The sequence below is a fragment of the Gastrolobium bilobum genome, unplaced genomic scaffold (assembly GCF_033153095.1).
Source record: "Gastrolobium bilobum isolate Gb01-03AN ecotype WA unplaced genomic scaffold, APGP_CSIRO_Gbil_v1 utg5821, whole genome shotgun sequence".
In the NCBI taxonomy this organism is placed as follows: domain Eukaryota; kingdom Viridiplantae; phylum Streptophyta; class Magnoliopsida; order Fabales; family Fabaceae; genus Gastrolobium; species Gastrolobium bilobum.
In genome coordinates, this window is record NW_026898670.1 from 333,903 (window position 1) to 359,290 (window position 25,388).

The following is a 25,388-nucleotide window of genomic DNA, read 5'->3' on the forward strand; positions in this document are numbered from 1 at the left end:
GAAACGTGTTTGTGCATTTTTATTTTTATTTTTTTGGTCGATTGTGGGGCCAAGAGGCCCAAGAAGCAAAAGTTACATTAAATTCCCAGATGCCAATCGTATTCTAAGCCTTTGAGGAAACTGCTCCATCATAGTTCAACTTTAGCCATCCTGGCTCTGGTGGAATCCAATGTTGTTCCTCTCATTCACTACGTTAGGCATATCCCCAAGAAGATAGGAGCCTCATCCCTTCGATTCTTGAGGGATATGTGAGCTGACTATTTTGCTCATCCAGGGTAATATGGCATGCTTCAGGGGTCCAAAGACATCAAATGCCTTCGGAGAACCCCCACAGCATCTTCCATAATATAATGAGAAAAACCCAAGCTTGGTTGCCCGGGTGCCACTCACAACTATCTGAGCTTTAGGCTTCTGGACCAAGCTTGACAGCGTTCCACGAAAGTGCTTTTTGGCTACACCCTGACAATTCCAAATGATTAGGTTCATTGGGCAAGGTTTACGGGCACTCGCCTCCCCATTATTGCACTCTGTGTCCAACATGCTCTCCTCTAGTACCTCATATTCGCTGACTGTGGAGCTTTTATGTGGATTATTTCACCATCCATCTTGTGCATTTCAAAGTCCAAAATATTGTGTGTTCCATAATCACATAGTACTTGTTATTTCTTTTATCAAATATAGTAAAAAATAATATTTGTAAACTATATTTTTTTCTATCCATATTCCATATTTTTTTTTTTTTTTTTGGACAAAAAGTATGTACTGCTTGCTCGAGCACAGAAAATAAGCTCAGTTTCTGTTGTTGAAGACAGTGGGTGATATTATATCACTAAAAGATTGAACCCATGTATAGAACCAGAGGAGGTAGATGATCAGAATTATCACTGTGCAATTATAAATATTAAAATTAGAGAACTGACTTACTTGAAATCAGATGATGATGCAAGCAGAATGATGAAATCAGATAGAATGATATGTCAGAAGTAGAGGAATTAAATCCGAGCCCACAGAACGTGTCTCCTTAAGACAATTTGCCCCCTCACTGATGCCTAAGGTTGATGGACACTTGTCTCCCAGGATAGAACGGATTACGTCTGAAGAATGGTGGCACTATCAATCAACAGCCCAAACGAACACAACAATTGCCAGAAGAAATCACACCGGAGGATGAACAACAGTATGCAAAACCGGAAGGAGAAAAATTCCGGCAGAGTTTAAGTGCAGAAAAAACTAGATAAATTTCTGAAGGTGTCAGTGTCTATTTATAACCGGTCACGATGAACAGTCGCCGGCGGCGAACCGCCGTGTCTACTGCTCAAAAAATCCGGTGGGTACGCGTGTGTGTGGTGAACCAATGCTCACCTAGCTCCTCCCCCTACATAAAACATGTAGTGACCCAAGGGCCAATCTAAGAGAGGGAAGTGGGAGCTTATATACTCTCCCACTTCTTACTAATTGTCCAATGTGGGACTTGTTGAAACCCACACACCTCTTCATCTTCCCTTTTCTCTTTTCTTTATTAACCCACTTCTTATTCATAACCAATGGATCATTGTACATTAATTCATTCATTAATTCCAACAGTTTCTACTTATTAAATAAAGAAGTCATATCTTCTCCAAATCAGTTTCTACTTTTTAATTTTCTCTCTTTTGTTATATATATATATATATATATATATGGGAAAAATGTTTGTCATTTTAAATGATATAAAGTTATGTCATCTTAAGAGAGAGATAGACACAACATAATTTTTTTATTTAAAATTTAAATTAAAAAAAAATCACTCACTTTCTCTCTCCTGTGATTTCTATTTTTTGTGTCTATCTCTCTTCTAAAATGACATAACTTATGTCATTTTAAATGACAAACACCAAACTCATATATATATATATATATATATATATATATATATATATATATATATATATATAATGTCAATGGTGCGGTCAAAAAATTATAACTATGTATTACGAGTAGTACATAATTATAATATTAAAGTTTTTTTTAGAAATATAATTATATATTAGCAGTAGTACATAGTTATAATATTAAAGTTAATTTTTTTCTCCTACGTCACCGGACAAGACTTTGAAAAATTAATGAAAAAAGAAAAAAAAAACAGGTTTAATATCATAATTATGTACTACTCGTAGTACATAGTTATATTTAAAAAAAAAGTAATTTTAATATTATAATTATGTATTATCCGTAGTACATAGTTATAATTTTTTTACCGCACCAACCATTACATACTTGTTAATTACACTACAAATGACAACCATTGATTTTCATCCATCAACAGTTGAGATGCAAAGTGTAAGACTTCTAAGTCTTACTCTGGAGTCAAAAGTACACACACACACACACACACAGAGAGAGAGAGAGTAGAATCATTTGACACCTCAACTGAGAGCCATTAGATCAAAAAAGATCAATGGTGTCACATGCTTACAAATCAGATTCGTTAATCTTTTTTGATCTAATGGCTCTCAGATGAGGTGTCAAATTTCAAATTTGACACTGAGGTCGAAGGATCTACCTATATATATATATATATATATATATATATATATATATATATATATATAAGGAAATCTCAAGTTGCTTGAGATATATTTGTCTTCGGTCAGCTCAAGACTACGTCATTTTGTTTATTTATTTCTTTATGTTAATTGATTCACGTGTGAATGGTTATGATTTTCATTTTTTCTCTATTCCTTTATCATCATTGATCCATCTTTGTACGGTTATGATTTAGTGACCGGATATAAAGTTATCTTAAACAACTTCAGAAACGATAACCTCATATATATATATATATATATATATATATATATATATATATATATATATATGAGTTCGTTTTTTCTGCAGTTACTGCATATAGGTTATCTGCAATAAGCCCAATACGACGTTGTTTTAGAGCGAAAATCATGGTGTTTTTGTAATTTTAATTTATTTCAGGGTTATTATAGTCTTTATAATTATAATTTTCTAATCTCTCTATTCCGGTGATCTCCACCATTGTGCTGGTTCTTCTCTCCCCACCCTTAATTTGTCTTGCCGCCGCCTCTCTTCCGTTATTTTCTATTAGGTAAGGGAGATCCTTTCACATACTATTGTAGGTGCATGAGAAGGACACGAATGACCTGAGTTTAATGATATAACTTTTCATTAACTTTATTAGAATATATATTTTATACTTTGATAGTTTGATACTATGATTAGCTTGTGAATATTGACTTGTGGATGTAATTGATTGAATTATCTTAAGTATATTTTGAATCTTTAATGATTGGTGCTTTGATTTTTTTTTTTCATATAGGATATATATTTATATTTTTTTAATATATAAAATCGGGTAAGCAAAGTGACCCCGTGACCCCTAACTTCGGCTGAGTCGATGGCCGAGCCGGGTTTTTAAATGTTATATATATATATGGCTTTAATATTTCTACAGTGAATGTAGATAAGTTATAGACATTCGCTCCTAAAATGACGTCGTTTTGGCCTTAATGTAGATAAGTTATCTACATTGACTGTAGAAAAAATGAACCCTATATATATGGGTAAAGTATTTCTTCAGTCAATAGAGATAAGTTATCTCCGGTGAGCTGTTTTGAGCTCGAAATTAAGGTGTTTTTGTAATTCTAATATATTGTAGGGTTATATTAATCTTTATCATTATAATTTTTTAATCTTATAACCCAAAATGACATCGTTTTGAGCTCACTGGAGATAACTTTATCTCTAGTGATTGGAGAAATATTTTTCCATATATATATATATATATATATGATAATATGTCTTTTCTATAATAGGAGAGGCAAAATTTCTCCTGCAGATACACATTTATGTGGGGCTCACTAATAAAAGTGTTTGGCATCTTTTTTATGAGTCTGGAAGAGAAATTTTGTCCTTTTTGTTACTCGAGAGACATATTACCTCTATATATATTAAGGGAAATTCATGTAGTAAGAGAGAGTTATCTTATGTTATAGATACATCGATAAATGTGTATTGTTATTTATTTATTTTATTTTTTTAACATATGGTGAGATCCACCATATGTTGTGTCTATGACATGAGAGGAGTATCTCCTCCAACATGAGATTAGATGTTTCCATATATTAATTATACTTGCCAACACATTTTGGCATTCATGCAAGTTGTAATTACACAATGCAAGTTCTATTTAACATTATATCTTAGTAATTTAAATTTTCAATGTTTACTGATTTAATTTGTTATTCATATATTTTTATAAAATATTTAAACAGTAAAATTTTAATTCAATTCAAAAGTATAATTATATACGTAACTATTTATTTGCTACTAGCTAAAAAATTAAAATTTATCCTGTCCAAATAGCACATTACGGATGTGCTATGAGTGCATAAATGTTGGAGCTCTATGTAATATTATCTTCTTCTTTTTTATTGAATTACTTAGCTAAAAAATAACAATTTCAAAATTGTTTATCAATGTAAAGGACAAAATTGTCCAGCACTTAATAACATTTATTTACAAAATAACGTCATTTTGGGATTGAAATATTAGAAAATTATAATTACAAAGATTATAATAATCTTGAAATAAATTAAAATTACAAAAATACCATGATTTTCACTCCAAAACGACGTCATATTGAGCTTACTGGAGATAACTTATCTGCAGTAAATGCAGAAAAAGCAAACCCAAAGAAAAAAGCATTTCGAAAGAAAAATTACCACTAAAATAAATAATCAAAGTGAAACTAACTTAATTAAAGTAAGGTTTTAATGTCTGCACTGAATGTAGATAACTTATTTACATTCATTTTCAAAATGATCATTTTGGGTTGAGAAATTAAAAAATTATAATAAAAAGACTATTATAACCCTGAAATAAATTATAATTATAAAAAAAAATTTAATTTTTATTTCAAAACGATATCATTGTGAGCTCAATTATTTATATTACCTACAGGAAAAAACGAACCATAATAATACACCTTACTTATTTATGAATTTATTTTATTTCAGTCAAATTTTCCTTACTCGAATATTATTAGGTAGGAGTTTGGACTCGGTTACATATTACATTGACGAACGCATTTTTTAATAGATGCATTAGAATTAAAATGAAAAAGTAATTGTTATAAAAAAAAAAAAAAATGAAAAAGTAAGAAAGGAAGAATGAAAGAGAATATAAAAAAACAAAAATAAGGTGAGGTTTGGTTTAGAGAGAGGAAGTGAAAAAAAATGGAGCTGAATGCAGTGAAAAAATATTTAGAGAAAGGAGGAGAAACATCATCGTTGGTAGATGGATTGCCTCCGAGGTTCTTGGAACCCTTAATATTGAATGCCCTTAGCGTCGATCTCATCGAACCTGGGCGCGTCGTTTGTTCTATGAAGATACCACCTCGTTTACTCGTATAACTACTTTTTTTTTTTTTGCTCTTCCTTTTTAGCTTTCTTTAAGATTTTGATGAGTTTTTTTGTTTTGTTTTGCATAGAATTCTGGGAATTCGTTACACGGTGGTGCCACCGCTGCGTTGGTGGATGTGGTGGGGTCGGCTGCAATTCCCACCGTTGGATATTCAGCTCCCAATACGGGGGTTTCCGTTGAGATCAATGTTACATACTTGGATGCTGCTTATGTCGATGTATGTCACTTTTCTCTCTTTTTTTATTTTTTTTTTATTTTTGTTTCATTGTTTGTGAGTTTGTGATGGTTGTTTTCTTCTTTGTACTATGTTGAATTGGTTGTTTTATTTTATTTGTTACAAGAAGAGAAATGGATGGAGACAATTTATGGTTTTCTTCTCTATTTTTTCACAATCTCTATTGAACTACAAGTTGACTGGGTATCTAGTCAAGCAACAATTTTGAAAGTCAACTCTGGAAAGAAGAAAAATAAAGGATATGGGTTTTAGGACTTTGATGCTAAAATGTAGAGTTTTAGACCAAATTTGTTGCTGAAGTCGCTGTTTAAATTTAGATTTTGCCTTGGTACCTTAACTTTTCTTTTCATTATGATTTTAGAAAGAAGTATTGTTTTTTAATTGAACTTTATACGGAAGAACCTATTCAATTAAAAGGGCAACATGGTGTTTATAGTAGGCAGGGTTACCTTGCATTTTTGCAAGAAGCTAATTACATGAATCTAAACTATAACCTCCGGTCACATGGCAACAACACCAACCGTTGTGTCAAGGCTCTTCTACAAGAACCTATTCAGTGATGAACAAAAAAAATCACTTCTTTTTAAGGTTTGAGTAGGTTAGGGGGTGTCAGCTTTTTGTTCATCATATCCAATTGTGTATGTTGGAGGATTTTATTTGTTGACTCTCTCTTTAAACTATTGCAATGCCTGATAATTTGTCAGCACTGCTCCTTTCGAGTTTTGACATGATATATGTTCAGTATTGATGCCAATCTGATATCAAATATGCAATATAAGGAGTGGAATGTAGGAAATTCTTTTAATGGTTTCTGATTTTGGATTTTGTGCTTAATGCAAGATATCACTGCAATAGTTTTTTTCAAATGTTATGATAGGAGGAGATTGAGATCGAGGCCAGGGCTCTGCGTGTAGGGAAGGCTGTAGCTGTTATCAGCGTGGAATTCAAGAAGAAAAAGACTGGCAAAATTTTTGCACAGGGGCGTCATACCAAATATCTTGCCCTTACCAGTAAAATGTGAAAGGCACCAAATATGCACTGAAGTAAACGGGTTCAATGTTGGCTCACCTTAGTATCTGGCAAATATATCTAGATATCACTTTACCTCAGTTGTACATGTTGGATGTTACCTTGAATTTTCAGTAAGTTCATATTGATGTGCAGGGGCAGCTCCTCATTGTTAAATGAAGAAGCCATGGCCTCTTCAAAATTGTTCTCTACTTGTTGACTGAATGTTATATGTAGATTTGACCTCTACAAAATAATTTTTACTTAAACCTTTGTCTAATGGATTTATTTAAATATTGATTTTTGATAGAGCCTATGGTGTTGTCTGAAGCATTAAGCCAACCCTACATATCTAGTGAGATAAGGGTTGTTATTGTTGCTTTTGCACATTTATCTTTTGGCCTTCTCAATACTATTATTCTAACTCAGTGCCTGTTGAAGTGACTAGAAAAATATCAAACACTACACTCCTTGTTTGCACTTCAAACATCTCAAGGAGAAAAACAAAACATTTTGGACGATAGGTCTATTCATAAATGCAAATTTTAGTCACGCTACCGATAATGTTGAAAGTTGCCAAAGTTTTTCTTGTTCAAAATTTTTTCACCAAATAATTACTTTAGTTACAATAACTTAAGTGGATCCATTGCCTATTATTCCCAGAGCATCTATGAAATTGAGTGTGCTTCTCATGGTTCGCCTTCCGATCCCTCCATTGCCCTTTCTCATCATAGCAGCAAATTCCCCATAATCTATTTGTCCATCCTGCAACAAAAATCTCCTATTAATCTCAACAAACAAGTTGGCAACTGATGGAGCTGTAGTTCTTCAATGAAAGGCATAAAAATGCTAATGCTGGCATATAATCTTAAAAGATGAGTTGTAGAAACTTAAAATAGCAAGACAAAAGAATGCTTACGTTGTCTTGATCAATTTCCTTGACCATTTCATCAATATGGACATCATCCAAACCAAACTCCTTACAAGCTTGTTGTATCTCATCAATAGTTATGTAACCACTTCCATCTTTGTCAAAGTAGGAGAACGCTGACAACAGATTTTCCTCTCTCTCCAGCTTATTTAAGTGGACCGTAGCAGCAATGAATTCACCATAGTCAATTGTCCCATTATTATCAATATCTGCCTGTTACATGCAAGATTATAAGTCTTGTTCAACTGTTAAAAATTTAAAATTGGAAGGCACAGCAGCACAAATAACGAAAATAGATTGAACTTAAAAACATTAACATTTTATCTTACTGCATCCATAAGATCCTTGATTTCAGACTCCATAAGTTCAGATCCTACTCGCTTTAAGCCTTCTTTTAGCTCATCAAATGTTATAGTTCCACTATTGTCAGCATCAATCATCTTGAATAACTCTTTCAGACCACCAATTTCTTCCTCAGATAGCCTCTCTGCAATAACCTATGAGAAAGAATACAAAACTGTTAATGTCATGGTATCAGGATTTGACATGCAGAAGCCTACGAAATAGATCACTTCCCATTTTCCAGTCAAGACAAAGAGGTCCTGATAGTTCCAAACACAAGCAATAAAAAGGTTAAGCTAAAAAACTTAAAAAATTCTAATACTCACAAACTAAGATACATTGTTATGCCTTAAGTCAGGCCAAGGCTGTCACATTGGTCCAAAATTCAAAACTGAAATTCAGGATGTAGTTCATAACTGAGAACCAAAATTAATAAACAGAAATTCAAAAGCATGTGAATTAGGGGTTTGAATCCATATGAAAATATTCAGCAAACAATGAAAGGAATCAATGTAAAAGTAAAAATCAGCCTTCATGACAATGAAATTCATCAAACTGATGATGACAGCTGTTGAGAAAAGCATTTGGACACAATGTGGCTGTTCCAGTTCAACCGTATAGCTCTTCCTGGTTCTAATGCATGTATGATGCTCCTGGACTTTCTTTGATGATAAGGATGGTAAAGACTCGAGAGAGAGTTGATCTTTTTTTTTTTTTTTTTACAGCAATACAACATATGTATTAAAAAGTCACTAAACATATTTACTATAAAAAAAATTTAAGCTTTTGTGATAGGGTTTTGCATTTGTCATGTTGCATGACAAATGCAAAGTTTCCTACACATACATCGATTTTTGTGCTGCATTTTTTTCCTTTTCTTTTAATTTTAAACATGGTGGACCCTGCACTTATTGTCTCTATAGCATGACAAGAAAATTGTCCTACAACATGATACTTGTTTTTCCCTTTGTGATATTCCCATGGAAATGAATATTTAAAAACTTTGGGTCTAGTGAACAACCTGAGTTGCTGAAGTGAAACCAGAGTCCACTATACATGAAAAACATAAACACAATGGAAATCACATTCCTTTAACTTCAGGGTGGGTCTAGGATAGTCATCTTTCTTGGGAATCTAATGCCTAATGGAGCATATTGCATTCCTTCAGGCATAAAAGTTCTCATATACCAAACTAATATATCCCCTACAGCCATGTAAGACAATCAGGCATCTTGCTCAAAACATTAAAAAAAATAAAAAAAATCAAGAAGCTCTGTCATCAGTATTGTTGAAAGAAATAAAAATCCCGCTGCATTGTATTAACCTTTAGAATCAAGAAGCCTTTTATTAAGTCTTGCTAAAGAGAATGTACATGAAATTCATAAAAGCCTTCCAGTTTAGTAGGAAGCAACAATGTGCTATCAGTTTAGCCTAAATTTTACTTAAAATACATATAATTACCTTCTCATTCTAACAAGAAAACACAACTGGGTATTCATAAGAGATAAAATTGTTCTTTCATGCTCAGCATCTAAGCACACAGAAATCTTTAAGCCTAAGCTAAAAGGTTTACGGAAGTCTTACATGTAAAGCCATCTTTTTAAGTTTATTCATTGCAGAGAACTGCTTCAGGCGTGATAAAACAGCAGAATCAAGAGGTTTATCTGGTGCAATGTTGTCATCAACAATCCATGGGTGGCCTGACACAGAAAACCACATAAGTGCCACAGCCTTCAACCCCATTCCAATAATTGTTGAAGTATTCATACAAATCATGATACTTGCTCAGTATAAAATTTAAATAGACTTACAGAGTACTTTGTGAGCTGTAAGCCTTGTATTTGGATTTCGATCAAGCATTTTTTGAATTAGATCCTTTGCACTGTCTGAAATGCTAGGCCATGGTTCAAACTGGAAATCAAGTCTTCCAAGAAAAATCTGTCGGAAGATCCCTTGCTCAGTTTCTGTAGGAGACAAAGTTTGTATAACTGTATTAGTAATGAGGACGGATGAACATGAAGAAAACAGCAATATGCCTACATCCACAATTGATAATTTAACTTATAAATGACAGATAGCTACCAGCCCAAAATGGTGGCACCCCACTTAATAAGATGTACAAAATAACCCCAGCACTCCACACGTCTAATTCAGGTCCATAATGCTTGTGCAAGACCTCTGGTGCAACATAGTATGGGCTTCCAACAACGTCACAAAAGATTTCGCCTGAAAGGGATATCACTGTGTTAAGCATACATAGCATGGAAGGGTTTCCAGTTGATCTGGTAATGACTGAAAGATGGTGGAAAATTCAAACTGTAAATACAAGACTAGACTGCATAACTTGAGTGACTTAAACATTCATAATTTGAAGTCACCTAGATAAAGAGGTTTAAGTGCAAAATTACTTAAATATAGTGTGACCCATAGAAACTACTAAAATATAGATATAAAGGTGCCATATTATACCCAAAGGCACATATATAGTCATTTTCCAGACTTCAAACTTCTAGCAGTTAGAAGCCAAAAGTTCAAGTCTTTAGTCAAATTGCAAAGGACAGACCCATTTGAGCACCCTCTTCATTTCATATATTTTTTAAAGGGGGCGAACCGGAGCGGTGGTAAAACTGTTTTTTCATGACTGAAAGGTCATGGGTTCAAATCCAGGAAACAGCCTCTTTGCAATTATGCAAGAGTAAGGCTGCGTACAAGGATTGCTTTCACCCCACACTCGCTAGTCGGGTTTAACAGGGAGTGACTTTAGTGGTTTTATTGCCTGAGGGTGAGCTTGGAGCAGTGACAAAGTTGCTCCTTTGTGACTAAAAGGTCAAAAGTTGGAATCCGAAAAACAATCCCTATGCAAATTTGTAAGGGTAAGGCTGCATACAAAGATTGTCCTCAGTCTACCCTCCCTAATCGGGGTTTAATGAGGAGTATTTTTTTAATTTTTTTATGATAGCATATTTCCTTTCTGGCTTTATCTCCATTGAACCCAATAAACACAAGAAAATCAAATCTCAATATGTACATCTCTCAAAACAAAAAAGATTGTCATTTCAATTCAATCTATGAAACAAAAACAGGAAAATTGATTAGATTTTATTTTTTGGGAATAAACTATAATCTCTACCTAATAGGACAAGGAATTTTCAAGTCATTTACTGGGAAACACATTTATAAAATTCGTGAAACTTCATTTACAACATACATTACTATTCAAACCAACAATTGCAGCCTTTACAGAAAAGAATAATAAGCATTCTCGATTCTAAAATCATTTTATGGTAGTTATAAGTGAGTTTTGATGTAACAATAATATGTTAAAATGCAACTTCTCATACCTACCGAGAGTAAAAGAAGTATAGTATGTTTGTTATATAAAATCACTTACAAAGCACAAAACTAGAATTAGCTACCAGTTTGCATCTAAAGATGAATTCTGCTCCAGACTTAAAAATGCACGTAAAAGGTGCAAACCATCACTAAGCTGGAAGTAGGTCCAGATTAAAACAGTAACTCATGATCACTTAAGGCAAGATCAACAAATAGCAAAGAGTTAATTCAAAATCGGCTTAAAATGTTTATTTATGTTAAAATCAGATCACATTGTTAATGTCTACCATTTCATTTCCTGCTCAAATTTAACTAATTCATTGTTAATTCTTATATGCCTGCAGGAAGAAGATTCACACAGAATGCCAGGGTCCATTGCCCCATTTAATTGAGAGCATGAAGAAGTGCGGAAAGAAAAATCCAATTTTGGACCCCAGGTCCTGCATCATTCAGGAATTCTATATCAAATACAGTGGGGAGGCATATATTCTCTTTGAGATTCCATAGTCAGGGACCATGCCATGAATCTTGAATAACAAGTAGTATATATATATATATATCTTTCTCGAACTGATCACATTCCAATACACGTCATGAAAAAAATAAGTAACATAAGCAAACACAACCAATTGCTGAGCTAAACTCTGATTTTAATATTTCCCAAGATCCCCATTGCTCCCTTAAATCCATCTTTTGCACAAGGTCCAGGTTATAATCAATAAGAAAAAACACACTGGTTAAGAACTGAGCAACTGAGGCAATGATATCAGATTGATACAACCAACCCCCTCTCTTTTTCTTCTGAATAGAAATAAAAAAATAACACAACCAAAATCAATAATTTTACAAATGTAGAACTAAATAAACAAATCATGCATCCTGATCACGCATCACAGCATTCAAAAGATGACATGCCACCATCAATAAGTATATATTAAACTGAAAAATATCACATCATCAAAGAAATGAATTAAAAGAAGAAGAAAAAACCTGGCTTGTAAAAAACAGACAACCCAAAATCAATGGTTTTGAGTTTAGCATCCTCTTCAACAGTGTCAAACAAAAAGTTCTCAGGTTTAAGGTCTCTATGCATGACCCCAAGAGAATGACAAGCCTCAACAACCTCAACAATGGTCTTAATCAACTTTGCAGCTTGTCTCTCACTATAGTGCCCTTTCTGCACGATCCTATCGAATAACTCGCCACCTTCACAGAGTTCCATGACCAAGTGAACAAAAGATGAGTCCTCATAGGTGCCATGGATCCTCACAACATTAGGGTGCTCTGACAAGTGGTGCATTATCTGAACCTCTCTCCACACATCATCATAGTCCTCTTTGCAAAACAGCTTGCGCTTTGGGATTGACTTGCACGCAAAGTTGCGACCTGTGGTGTTGTGTGTGCACAAGTAGGTGGTGCCAAATTGACCCTGACCCAGTTTTCTGCCCAACGTGTAGAGTTCACTCAGGTTTTGGGTTCGATAAGGGAGAACCCACTTGGGTTTCGGTGATGAGGTGGTGCTGGTAGCGTTGGATTTCGACATTGTTAATGTTGTCTTTGGTTATAGCAATCTATGTCGGAACAATAAGAGAGAGACAGAGAGACAGAGAGAAAGAGTCAAGAGTGTGGAACAACTAGGACTAATGAAAGACGCGGTATTATAAGATCACTTCAAACTATGACCATGATGATGTCAGCAATAATGCAAATTGCAAAGCAAGTTTATCTTTTTCTTCTTTTCCCCATTTCTCTCTGTTTTTACCACTTTTTTTATGGACTTGTTGGAAATGGTCAAAATGGGAATGGGGTTCATAAATGGAATGTTTCGAAACCATAAAAAGTATTGTTGTTACTTTCGATTTTGAGTTGTTATTTTCTATGCTTTTAATTTTGAGTCTGGTTTATTGAATGATGCAGTACTGTATAATTTGACTGTTAGTGTAAAATGGATGTTTTACATTGAAAGTTGAAACCATTGATGAATCAAGAGTTTTATACTTTAATTTCGTATACTTTCTGTTTTCGAGTCATTTATTTTTATTTTTATTTTTAAAATTTATGGTTGAGTTTGAATAAGTTAATTGTTATTTAATTATTTAAACACTTCCATTTTTAATGATAATCCAATTAAGTGACTCAACTTTTATTCTTACCAATAAAAAGATTAAACTTTACTGAATAATTGTTTTATTCAACAACATCAACATCAACATCACATTTATTCCAAATTAATTAGGGTGGGTGGTAGATAAACTTATATGAAAGATACAAAACGGTTTAAAATAATAATAATAATAGTAATATATATATATATATATATATATATATATATATATATATATATATATATATATATATATATATATAAAGGTAAAAAAGAAAGGGGAAAAGAAGAAGTGGGGGAAATGAAGGGGAAAAGGACTAAAAAGAGACCATCTGCAACATAGGAATAACAACGGGTCTAACCCTCCACCATACTTATAGCTTTTCTCCATTCCGTTCTAAGACATACCGTCCGCCAATCTATATCTCACTCCATTAAATCTTGTTTTATGACCTTCCCCCAAGTCAGTTTCGGTCTACCTTTGCCTCTTTTTGTGTTGAGCTCTTGGTAACAAACTTCTGTTCTTACAGGAGCATCCAAGGGCCTTCTCATCACGTGTCCAAACCACCTCAATCTATGTTCTCTCATCTTCTCGGCTACCGGTACAACTCCTACCTTTCGTCGAATATCTTCATTTCTTATCTTATCCATCCTTGTATAACCACACATCCATCTTAACATCCTCATCTCTGCTACTCTCATCTTATGCTCATGTTGCCTATATGTTGGCCAGCATTCCGCTCCATATAGCATTGTCGGTCTTACTGCTGTTTTATAGAATTTTCATTTTAACTTAAAGGGGATTTTGCAGTCACACAAAAATCCAGATGCACTGCGCCATTTCATCCACCCTGTTCTGATTCTATAGACAAAAGCATTTTACCCAGCATATGAAAACAATTTTTAAAGAAATTAGCTAAACACCTTTCATGATGGAAATATAGCATGCGTGTGGCTTAAACATAGACCAATCCTAATAGCTTAAAACTCTTTGTTCTTGATTCCTACGTAAAGAGATGTCTTTTGTGTATTAATATTTTTCTTATTTATTTTTTTTGGTAAATATATTTTTCTTATTTTAATATGGGTTCATTTTTTCTAAAATTATTTTAGAAAAATTTGTCTAATGTTCTCCACAACGATATTATTTTGGAGCAAAAATCATGGTGTATTTGTAATTTTAATTTATTTCGAGATTATAATAATCTTTGTCATTCTAATTTTTTAATTTTTCAACTCTAGAACTACTTTGTTTTAGTGAATATTAGACAAAAAATTTTAAAGTAAATTTAGAAACTCTATTCCATATATATATATATATATATATATATATATATATATATATATATATATATATATATATAAAGAGAGAGAATGAGAAAAAAATATTTCTCCTTATATGAGATAAATATCTCTAACAACCCATATATATAAGGTTTAATGGTTCTCTTGTAAAATTGAAATAAAGTTCTCTCTTATGCAAACATAAGCAATTGGCACGGCTTTGCGAGGAAAAAAGAACGCGAAAAAATCTCATGAGTGAGATTTTAAGTATTATTAGAGTTATCAAGTACATTATATAAAAGTATTAAAAATTTAACCTATCTTAAAAGATTAAAAGTGGATTTATCGGAGAGAATTTTTTTAAAATGTATGCATCAAAAGTACTAAATTAAAAATCTTTTGAGAATAAAAAGCAAGGTAGTTAAAATCGCGATTTTACCTAAAATCGGAAGGAGAATGAAAAATCATAAATCGTAATACAAATCGCAAATTTTACCTGCGCTATAAAATTAAATTTTTATATACATATGCATATGTATAAAAAAATTAAGAAAAATAGATTACCTGCCACCATCCTTATACATTTGCATGCAATCTTAGATTGTATCAAATGTTACTCTAAGGGCAATATTATTATCATCAATGGTATAATACCAATTTATCACCTGCCACCTTCCAGCATTATGACATTATCTTCAAGGGTATAATATCAATCCTTCACCAAGGACAACATTATTATCAAAAAAATAAAATAAAGGCAAACAAGCTCAATATAGTCCAACATTATCATCAAATACCAATCAAACAAAGGCAAACAAGCTCATAAAGTCCAAGATACAAGTCTAATTTAAATCAACACCGCCATCATTATCCAACTCTAATTTAAATAATTGTCACACTCTAAGACTCTAAGCTAATAAATCATTCAAGTTATTATCATCAAAGACATTTTGTTCCACATGATCTTCAACTACATCATGATGCATAGGCATGGCATCTTCTCTTTCTTTTCCATCAACCACATTGTCAAACTCAAAATTAGGAATCACCATATCATCTATAGAGGCACCAACAACACCAATGTCATCCTCTCTATAACACCTCGCAATTCTAAAACATATATTAAGATATTAAATATGGATTAAAGGGTAGGATTAGTGAAAATCCTAAAATTAAGGTCAAAATACAAAGGAAGGGTAAAACGATAATTAGCCAAACACGTAACCCTAGGAGAGTGAAATTGAGTAAGAGGTCTCAAATGAGAAAACTAACCCTGAAAATGGATTCAGAATGAAAAATTGAGTGGTTAGCCAAGTTTCTAAAAATTCGGTGAATAGTGTTTTTACCGAATAAAAATATCACGGTACAGTTGCACTGTAAAACGTGCCGATTGAATTTTGAGCTCTAGGTTTGGATAGAAGTTATAAATGGTACATAGGACTAGGAGATATGATTTCTGGTGAAAATTGATGGGAATTAGTGAGTTTGGGGAAGCGTGCCCACGGCGCGCGTAACAGCTTAAAACTGCAATTTCTCCGAATGACCGGAAAACTCCGGATTCATCTGATCAAGGGCAATTAAAGGACAATGATTAATGTTAAAAATTAGAGTTTCTAAATAGTTTATGAGATTATGGACGTTTAGTGGAATCAGAGGGAGATTTGAATTAATTTGAATTGCGTGAGGTGGCAGTGGGACCCACCCCACTTAAGTTAAGTCATGACACATGACCAAGTCCACTATTCATTATCCTTTTCCTCCCTCTCTCTCCTCAAAATCGTGGAGCAACCCCCCACTATTGCCATTTCTCTTCCATTTCTTCTTTCCATCATAACTCCTTCAATACAACCTCAAATCAAGTAAATTTTGTGAGCAAAGTTGTTGGAAATCATCATCCGAACACATCCCACCGATTAGTTTTCTTGAAACCCTCTCATTTGAGAGAAAAGGGCCAAAACTAGCCACGAAAATTGGAGGTTTTTTGAGTTGTTTGTTCAAGTCATTGCTTGGGGATCACTTGGAGGGGTCCTAGGCCAAACTTGTGAGTATATTTCAACACTTTTTATGGCTTGATTCACGAATTTAAATTTTGAAAACCTAGAGCTAAATTGTGTGATTGATGTAGTTAGAGAGCTCAAATGGAAATTTTGTATTAGACAATTGTGGCTTAGAATGATGTTTTAGAGTGATAAATGTCATAAAAATTATTGATGAAATTGAGATTTTAACTTAGTAATTTTTTATTAAGGTTTCATGACTTTGTGATTTGATTGGTTGAATGATTGTGTAATTGAGTTGTGAAACGGTTGTATGAGTTAATAATATGATTGTATGATGTGTGAGAATGTTGAATTGGATTGAATAACCCTTGGTGTAAGGCTATGAGCATTTTGGTCATGTAGGCTAATAGGGAAGTTGATGTTGTAAAATTATGTGGTTGATGTGTTGTGTGGTCAAATGGTATTTGGATGGGTTGTATGTTGAGTGAATGCATTGAAAGTTAAGGAAAAATAATTGGATTGTGTGTGATGTGCATTTGGACCTAGAGTGAAATAATTGGGGAAAATGATGTTGTGATGGTGTAGGATGGAAAGTGGGACCTAAAAGGTGTTGTGGTAGTCTTGGGATGCTAAACAAAAATAAAAAGAAAATAAAGAAAAATATTTTGTAAAATAACACTAAGTTGGCCGAACCTAGCATAGGTGGGGAGGAAATTTTGATGTTTTGTAATCTTGGTGGATTTCACCTTGTATTGATGATCCTTGTGTGATCATCGTAGGTTGCCTCCCACGGATTTGAACTCGGAACCGTAAGCTTCGAGGGTTGCCTTTGGTCCCGGACCAAAGGGATTTTGGTGAGTGGTCTTGAACCTATGCATGAATTTCTTTATAATCATGTATATGCATTGGTGAATGGAAATCGAATTTGTTGGGCAAGTGGCTTCTTACACAGGACGCTTTCGGAACACCTAGAGGGGGGGTGAATAGGTGTTCTAAACTTTTTCAAAAACTTTTTAAATTCAGTAAACAATTACACAATTTTTCTTCAGTCCCTATATGCCCAAAATAATTTTTCACAATGCTAAGAACAATGTAGTAACAGAATGCGTACCTTAGCAATTTATAGAATATAAACGCAACAATGTAATTTTCTTAAACAAAACAAAAAAATATTAATTTCCAAATACAAAAAAAAATAGTTCAAGTGCTACAGCAATTATATCAGAACCTATAAGGTGCTACAGCACTTTCAAACAAAAATGAAGGTCGCCAATCTCCCTAGTGGATTCTTGAGGCTCCGGGCCTTGAGACACACTCTCAAGCCAAGCACAAGGTCGCCAACCCACACGGTTGCACCCACACACTTAGGACAGATTTTACAACAGGCAACTAGTCCACTTAACAACCAATACAGAATTTTTCAGAACTGTAACAAGTGAAATAACCCAAAAATACAGTGTCCTATCACACCAAATATATCAGAGTAATATCAAACTAAGCTCCACAAATTTATGCCATATGCAAAAAATTAAACCAATGACATATGTATCAAAATCTCTAAAATTAATGAACCAATGAGCTTGGATATTACACAATTAATTTTCTAATCAATGGACACCAAGAAATCTGATTTAAACAGAAAATATCACAATTATAACTAGAAAAATCATATTTGAAATTTATCTCAAAATTTCACATAAAATCAGAATTAATTCTAGATTAATCTTCTAACACAGAACCACAAGAAAATCTGAATTAAACACAATATGCCTCAATGAAACCAGAAATTTAGATTTAACATGCTTAACCAAAATTCTTCAAGATTTCATAATATAGGGTTCAAATAGAAATATTAACCAACAATATGAGTAGATTAGAGTTTACCAAAATGAAGCCCCAAAAGATTATATGAGTTGTTCTCACAAGAATTCCAAATATTCAGTATATTTCATATATAAAGAGATCTAGCATACTCTTGAATTGCGATTTGGTTCTGAGAAGATTTTCTTCTCTTGAAAATTTTTCTTGCTTCTTAAACTCTTGACAATGTAGAAGAACAGAGAGAACCGCTTGAAGAATTTTATTTTCCACACCGATTGAAAAATTTCAAAGAACAGAGACGGTGGGTGAGTGAGAGAGTAAAGAGCGTTGTTATCGAAAGTGAGAGAAAGAAATATTTTCTTTTCTTTTGCTTCAGACGTCTTTTTCTTGGTATGCGTAATGTATTGCCTTTTTACAATTTTTTTATTACTTTTTATATATCTTTCAATAAGCAAAAACCAACGTTGACAATGACAATACCTATTCTTTAAAACCTGATAGCTTTTCAATTGATAAGGCTATTGGTTCCTTTTTTTTATTAATACTATATTATATGTAATTGAAATCTAAAACCCACGTGACCATATTTTTTTTTTAAAGTACCTTGCACATTTACGTGACCTGATACATGCATTTTATTTGTATGGTAAAGCTATTTTGTTTTTTATTATATCATGTATTTCGTTTACTTTATATTCTTCCTATTATATTTATTTAATTATTTCTTTTAGATTTTAAACTTAACCATTATTATTTACTATGAAATTAAATGCATGAAATGCAATGATATGCATTGGAGCTTAGAAAGATACTATATGATATAATATTGTGTGTAACAAAATATATAAAAATACCTAACCAAGCTCTATCTTCAATTTGAGACTTCTTGTAAACCATTTGTCATCATCAAAATATATATTCCATAATGCATAGGAGGTCTTCAGAATTGGGGAATGTCCTATGTGTAGGCAATTCTATTTGTACCAAGCTCGGGAACATATTGAATTGAGCTGGAAGAAAGAGATTATTCATGTAATCCCTTGGTACTGGGGTTTGATCCCCGTGTGTGCTCCACAATGCCCGTTGAGGGTAGTGGTTAGAGGTGTATGTGAATAATGTAGTATAACATGCTCATGCATTATTGTATGTTTAGTGGTACATTGGATGTACCGAGTCTCTGGCTAGTAGACAGTTGCCTTTGGGCGTTACAGACTTCCACTGGATAATTCTCCTTGAGGGAGTTTCAGTTGACCTGGGGTATTCATGAAGATACTCGGGAGTATTCATCCTTACCAAGTGCATTAACTATTAAGTTCTTTGCTTTTGAGTTGTATTGGGCACTCTCTAATTCTGCTCTAGTAAACTCTGTGTATTTTTTAATTACACTATACCAAATTTTAAGATCTTCCGACTCAAGGAAAATCTGCATCCTTATTTCCCAGTAGGGATAATCAATCCCATTGAAAAACGGAGGGCGATAGGTGGAACCACCCTCAAGAGGAATATCCTGATGGAAAGAAGCCATATGATCTTTAACTCTTTGGCAATGGCCAATCACTCAGAGCACGAAGCTCTGATACCACTTGTTGGGCAAGTGGCTTCTTACACAAGACGCTTACGGAACACCTAGAGGGGGGTGAATAGGTGTTCTAAACTTTTTCAAAAACTTTTTAAATTCAGTAAACAATTACACAATTTTTCTTCAGTCCCTATATGCCCAAAATAATTTTTCACAATGCTAAGAACAATGTAGTAACAGAATGCGTACCTTAGCAATTTATAGAGTATAAATGCAGCAATGTAATTTTCTTAAACAAAACAGAAAAATATTAATTTCCAAATACAAAAAAAAATAAAAAAATAGTTCAAGTGCTACAGCAATTATATCAGAACCTATAAGATGCTACATCACTTTCAAACCAGAATTAGTGTAACTGTCAGTCTCTAAACAAAATATTCAGAAATTAAATAAGAGAGACAAGAAGCACACGATATATCCTGGTTCACACCCACTAAGCCTAAGTAGGGTGCTACGTCCAGACTGAAGTCGTTGCAGATATTTTATTTATCACAAGTGTACCTGTTTTACAAACACGCGTCACACATGCAATCAAACAAAATATCAAAAACCTTCCTAGTGCCTACACTGCTCCAAGCTCTGAGAATACTCTCAAGCCGAACCTACGGAGTTCACCAACTCCTCGCACACAAGACCTCCACTCTCCCTAGTGGATTCTTGAGGCTCCGGGCCTTGAGACACACTCTCAAGCCAAGCACAAGGTCGCCAACCCACACGGTTGCACCCACACACTTAGGACAGATTTTACAACAGGCAACTAGTCCACTTAACAACCAATACAGAATTTTTCAGAACTGTAACAAGTGAAATAACCCAAAAATACAGTGTCCTATCACACCAAATATATCAGAGTAATATCAAACTAAGCTCCACAAATTTATGCCATATGCAAAAAATTAAACCAATGACATATGTATCAAAATCTCTAAAATTAATGAACCAATGAGCTTGGATATTACACAATTAATTTTCTAATCAATGGACACCAAGAAATCTGATTTAAACAGAAAATATCACAATTATAACTAGAAAAATCATATTTGAAATTTATCTCAAAATTTCACATAAAATCAGAATTAATTCTAGATCAATCTTCTAACACAGAACCACAAGAAAATCTGAATTAAACACAATATGCCTCAATGAAACCAGAAATTTAGATTGGATGTGAATAATGTAGTATAACATGCTCATGCATTATTGTATGTTTAGTGGTACATTGGATGTACCGAGTCTCTGGCTAGTAGACAGTTGCCTTTGGGCGTTACAGACTTCCATTGGATAATTCTCCATGAGGGAGTTTCAGCTTGGTTTGGAACCCGTAGGCTATATGTCGAGGCCAATAGACCGGACGTTTCGTGGCTTTGGCATTGACCATTTCAGCTTCGTCGTATTTTGTTTCCCTATGCTTCCCTATTTCACTAAATCTCTTGCTTTATCCCGTTTTAAATGTTGTATTATGTTATTGATATGCATCGAAGTGAGCCATTGGGCGGAGTATTCTCCAGAACCTCTGGATTTCTAAGATATATTCGTATATCTCACTCCGCTTTTGGAATTTTATTTAAGGTAATGCCAGTGGAGTTGGAGCGGCAGGCAAGAGGCCATAGGACAGCAAAATCTTGAGACATGGCCTAGGCTAGACTTAGGACATGAACATCGTATTGAGTTAGGATCATTATCAGTCATCTTTGTTCATGTCACTTTTTGCCTAAGTTTAGTCAATTATTTGTCATGGTTTATGTTGGTGACTCATTATGTATATTTGGAAAATTGTTGTAATTTTTGTAAAGAGGCTTGTAATTTGTATTATGAAGACTTGATGTAATACTGAAGCATGCTATATGATGAAAGGAAAATAGGCCTATTCTAGGATTTGATTATGTTTTATGTCAAAGAATGCTTGCAATTGGATCTTGTGATTGAAATTAGTTAACTTTGAAAAAGTAAGCAATGATTATGTATGTTGAGCAAATTGTATACAAACTGTGAAAGATTGTAAGAGCACCCAGGGCATTTGTGGTCCTTGAGTGTTACCCATGTCTATTAGGTACATTTGAGGATAGTTAAGCACTTTTACAAAAGTGAGATTTATTGGAAAAACAAAGGAAATTCTGGTGAAATTTCTAGAAATTGGCAAAAATTGGGTGAACTTTGGGAGAGCATATCTCCCTCCACAAAATTACAATAGGGACGTGCCATACGCCATTTTAAATATTGAGATGTCAACTACCTTGTGCCAAAATTTGATAACCAAAGGAAAACGACGCAGCCCTTTAGGGGACAGAGAGCATGGACTATGCAGAACGCCCCTGCACATGGGGCTGCTTCTGGCAGATTTTGGAAATTTTATTCTCGCTTCGTTTCTTGGCCAAATTAAGTGTATAATATGTCAAATTGAAGACTGAGGTGTCTAGTTTACTGTATAAAAATTTGAGAGCAATTGGATGAGTGGAATTTCCAGAATCATTGAGAGAGTGAGGGCTGTTTGGAGGCGTGTTTGAGGTTGGCTAGCAGATTTGCTTGTCCAACTTCAAACGGTGATATCCGGAGCAAGCGAGAACTTTATGACTCATGTGATAGCTTGTTAAATAGTTAATTAAGTCTAGAATAATATACTAAAAGATGAGAGGTTCACGACATGCGGTTTATCCGCAGTAATTAAAATACCAAACCATGTTTAGATAGGTAGAAAACGTAAAAGTGAGATTTTAGCTAAGTGGATTTATGGGAACCCCTTAGTGACTTGAGAGGAGTATTATATGATATTTAGACAGTTTAAATAATTATTCCGCAAATATTTTACAGTTACGGTCATAACTTTTATTTATTACGCTTTATTATTGTTTTAAATGCTCGCGTAATAAAGAGGAAAAAGTTTACTCGCATTTTTATAAATAAATAGTTGTGATTGTAACTGCGCTTAATATCATAATCAATGTTAACAGTATCGGTGTACAAAGGGCTGGTACGCTCTCCTCCAACTTGAGCCAAGTCTTGTTCAATGTGAGCATCCAATTCCAAATCAAAATTGTCTTCATCTAAACCTTCATCATGAGATAAAGTTCCTTCATTTTTCACAATCCATTCATTTTCGGATGAAACATCATCAATACTATATTCAACAGTTTTTCTAACTTGCTTTTTCTTGGCCAATTTTGAATTTGTCATCACAAACTCAACATCATTCATTTTCTTTTATGTCAAGTGATTTCTTCTCTTTGAGTGGACCTAAACAAAAACAAACATAATCAATATACAACAAGTAGGTTTGTAATTTTAATTATATAGCAAGTACAAACCTAGATTTACATATTAAAGAAAATTTATCATCTCAAAGGTACTCCAATTCCTCTCACAACCAGAGGAACTACATGCCAAGCTTAAGATGCGCATTGCAAATCTTTGGAGCTCTGGATGCTCAAACCCATAAGGTTCACACCATTGTGTTGGAGATTTTGTATTAATGCCACCTTGGGCTAATTCATAACCAAATTTCCCTAATTGCAACTTGAAATCATCCATTTGATCATAAATCTTTCTTCTTTCTTCAACACTTCCCACCAACCTTTCTAAACATTGATATAGTCCATTTTTAACTTCATAATCAGCATGAAATCCTGGCCTATATTGTATTTGGGGGTTGAGGAAATAGCTTGCTGCATGCAAAGGCCTCATCAATTGATTATCCCATCTAGTATCAATATATCACATAGAGGCTGATAACTAAAGAGTAAAAAGAATGAAAAAAAACATTAGATTTAAAGTAGCAAACAGAAGTTAAAAGCAAAATATAAATCTAGAAAATAGAATTTTAAAATCAAATTACCTTCTTTCAACACCATTGAATGCATTCTAAATTTTCTCCTTAGCCCGAATTATCTCATCATAAATGAACCCCATGGCTAGCTTCTCATCTGAATCCACCAAACGAAGCACTTTGATAAGTGGAAAAACACCTTTTAAACAAGTCAAAACATTTTCCCAAAACTCCCTATCCATAACCACATCTTCAATATATTTGCCATCATTTGTTTTAGCAAACTTGCTAGACATTCATTGATCTGATGTAAACATCCTTACCAATGCTCCCTTGTTGTCATTAAGGCACCCCAAAGTTAGATAAGATGTGGCAAAGCGAGTCTTGCCTGGTCTAACCATATCTCTTCCATTTGTATGAAATTGCAATATGGAAATTAAAGAAGTCCTTGAATATATATGTAGTAATTTTTCTCCCCTTTGCAATTGTCTCATGATGAACCAACAACTTTTTCTCAAAGTCTTCCAACATTAGGTCAATACAATGATCCGCACAAGGTGTCCAATACAACCTTTGTCTTTTTGCCATCAACAATGCTCCAGCAGCTTTATAGTTTGCAGCGTTGTCCGTCATAATTTGGATGACATTTTCTTCTCCTACCTCCTCAACTACTTCATCAATCATATGGAATATCTTTTCAGCTGTTTTGGTGATGTAAGATGCATCAATTGACTTCAAAAACATAGTTTCTTTGAGGTTGTTTACTAAGAAGTTTATAAGCGTCCTCCTCATTTTATCTGTCCAGTTATTCGTCATTATGGTGCAGCCCATATCCTTTCAATAAGCTTTATGTTTTTGAATACTTTGCATTGTCTCCACATATTGTTTCTTCAAATATTTTCCTCTAATTTCATGGTAGGATGGTTGCTTAAATCCACTACCGTGTCGAGCAACCATTTCAAACATCTCTTGAAATTCAACACTTCGTGCAACATTGAATTGTAAGGCATTGTTATAGAAAAAGGAAGCAATTTTCTCACATGCACCGTCTCTTAAACTCTTCTTAAAAATATTATTGATTGTAGGTTGGCTGCTTACTCCTTTTTTCTTGAGGATATTCCTAGAGTTGTCACTAACTTCATCATGTGATCTTTTTTCACCAACTTCTACCACCTCTCCTCATCATCAAAGCTTGATTTATTGTTTAATCTTTTTTGCAAACCACATACAATGTTCCACATTTTTTTCTTGACTGCATTAGGAACAGCAATGCAAATTCCAACATTTTTTTGAGTGCAAGCCAAATGATGGTTCATTCGGTAAACACCTCCGATTACAATCTTTTCACAGTATTTGCATTTAATTTTATTGGTACCTCCATCAACCGAACAACCATGTTTCCATGCCACATCAGTCCTACTTACAAGAGCATTCCTGTAAGTTCTTGAAGATGTTCCAGCTCCACCCACAGGGACAAAAGGCGTAGAACTAGTAAAACCAGCAGGAGAACTTCCACTACAAGTCATTTTCAAAGCTAACAACTAGCATAAAATTGATA

The 25,388-nt window shown here is 33.8% G+C and overlaps 2 protein-coding genes and 1 pseudogene across 3 annotated transcripts; 1 reads left to right on the top strand and 2 right to left on the bottom strand.

Moving 5' to 3' along the window:
- Positions 1 to 5,185: 5,185 nt before the first annotated feature.
- LOC133318163 (uncharacterized) lies at positions 5,186 to 6,970 on the top strand. Its single transcript, XM_061520141.1, has 3 exons — positions 5,186 to 5,417; positions 5,501 to 5,650; positions 6,546 to 6,970. The coding sequence occupies exons 1-3, from the start codon at positions 5,247 to 5,249 to the stop codon at positions 6,687 to 6,689; spliced, it is 465 nt and encodes a 154-aa protein (XP_061376125.1). The 5' UTR covers positions 5,186 to 5,246; the 3' UTR covers positions 6,690 to 6,970.
- A 315-nt stretch (positions 6,971 to 7,285) lies between these two features.
- On the bottom strand, positions 7,286 to 12,825 carry LOC133318156 (calcium-dependent protein kinase SK5). Of its 2 annotated transcripts, none has more exons than XM_061520128.1 (7): positions 12,273 to 12,825; positions 10,032 to 10,175; positions 9,761 to 9,913; positions 9,534 to 9,649; positions 7,937 to 8,104; positions 7,596 to 7,820; positions 7,286 to 7,441 (listed from the first exon to the last, which is right to left on the bottom strand). In XM_061520128.1, the coding sequence occupies exons 1-7, from the start codon at positions 12,823 to 12,825 to the stop codon at positions 7,310 to 7,312; spliced, it is 1,491 nt and encodes a 496-aa protein (XP_061376112.1). In that variant the 3' UTR covers positions 7,286 to 7,309. The 2 variants fall into 2 exon arrangements, with proteins under 2 accessions (XP_061376112.1, XP_061376113.1); XM_061520129.1 differs by having other exon boundaries at positions 9,761 to 9,937; positions 10,011 to 10,175; positions 12,273 to 12,732.
- Positions 12,826 to 15,578: 2,753 nt separating this feature from the next.
- LOC133318175 (uncharacterized) lies at positions 15,579 to 25,356 on the bottom strand (annotated as a pseudogene).
- Between the last annotated feature and the right edge of the window lie 32 nt (positions 25,357 to 25,388).

What these genes read in the sequence shown, in the direction of transcription:
- LOC133318163 (XM_061520141.1), top strand. Translation starts at nt 5,247, where the DNA reads ATGGAGCTGAATGCAGTGAAAAAATATTTAGAGAAAGGAGGAGAAACA. An exon ending in AGATACCACCTCGTTTACTC is followed by an intron (nt 5,418 to 5,500) that starts GTATAACTACTT and finishes TGTTTTGCATAG; the next exon opens with AATTCTGGGAATTCGTTACA. An exon ending in TGGATGCTGCTTATGTCGAT is followed by an intron (nt 5,651 to 6,545) that starts GTATGTCACTTT and finishes ATGTTATGATAG; the next exon opens with GAGGAGATTGAGATCGAGGC.
- LOC133318156 (XM_061520128.1), bottom strand. Translation starts at nt 12,825, where the DNA reads ATGTCGAAATCCAACGCTACCAGCACCACCTCATCACCGAAACCCAAG. An exon ending in TACAGCTCACAAAGTACTCT is followed by an intron (nt 9,650 to 9,760) that starts GTAAGTCTATTT and finishes TTTCTGTGTCAG; the next exon opens with GCCACCCATGGATTGTTGAT. An exon ending in TTAAAAAGATGGCTTTACAT is followed by an intron (nt 8,105 to 9,533) that starts GTAAGACTTCCG and finishes TCTTTCTCATAG; the next exon opens with GTTATTGCAGAGAGGCTATC.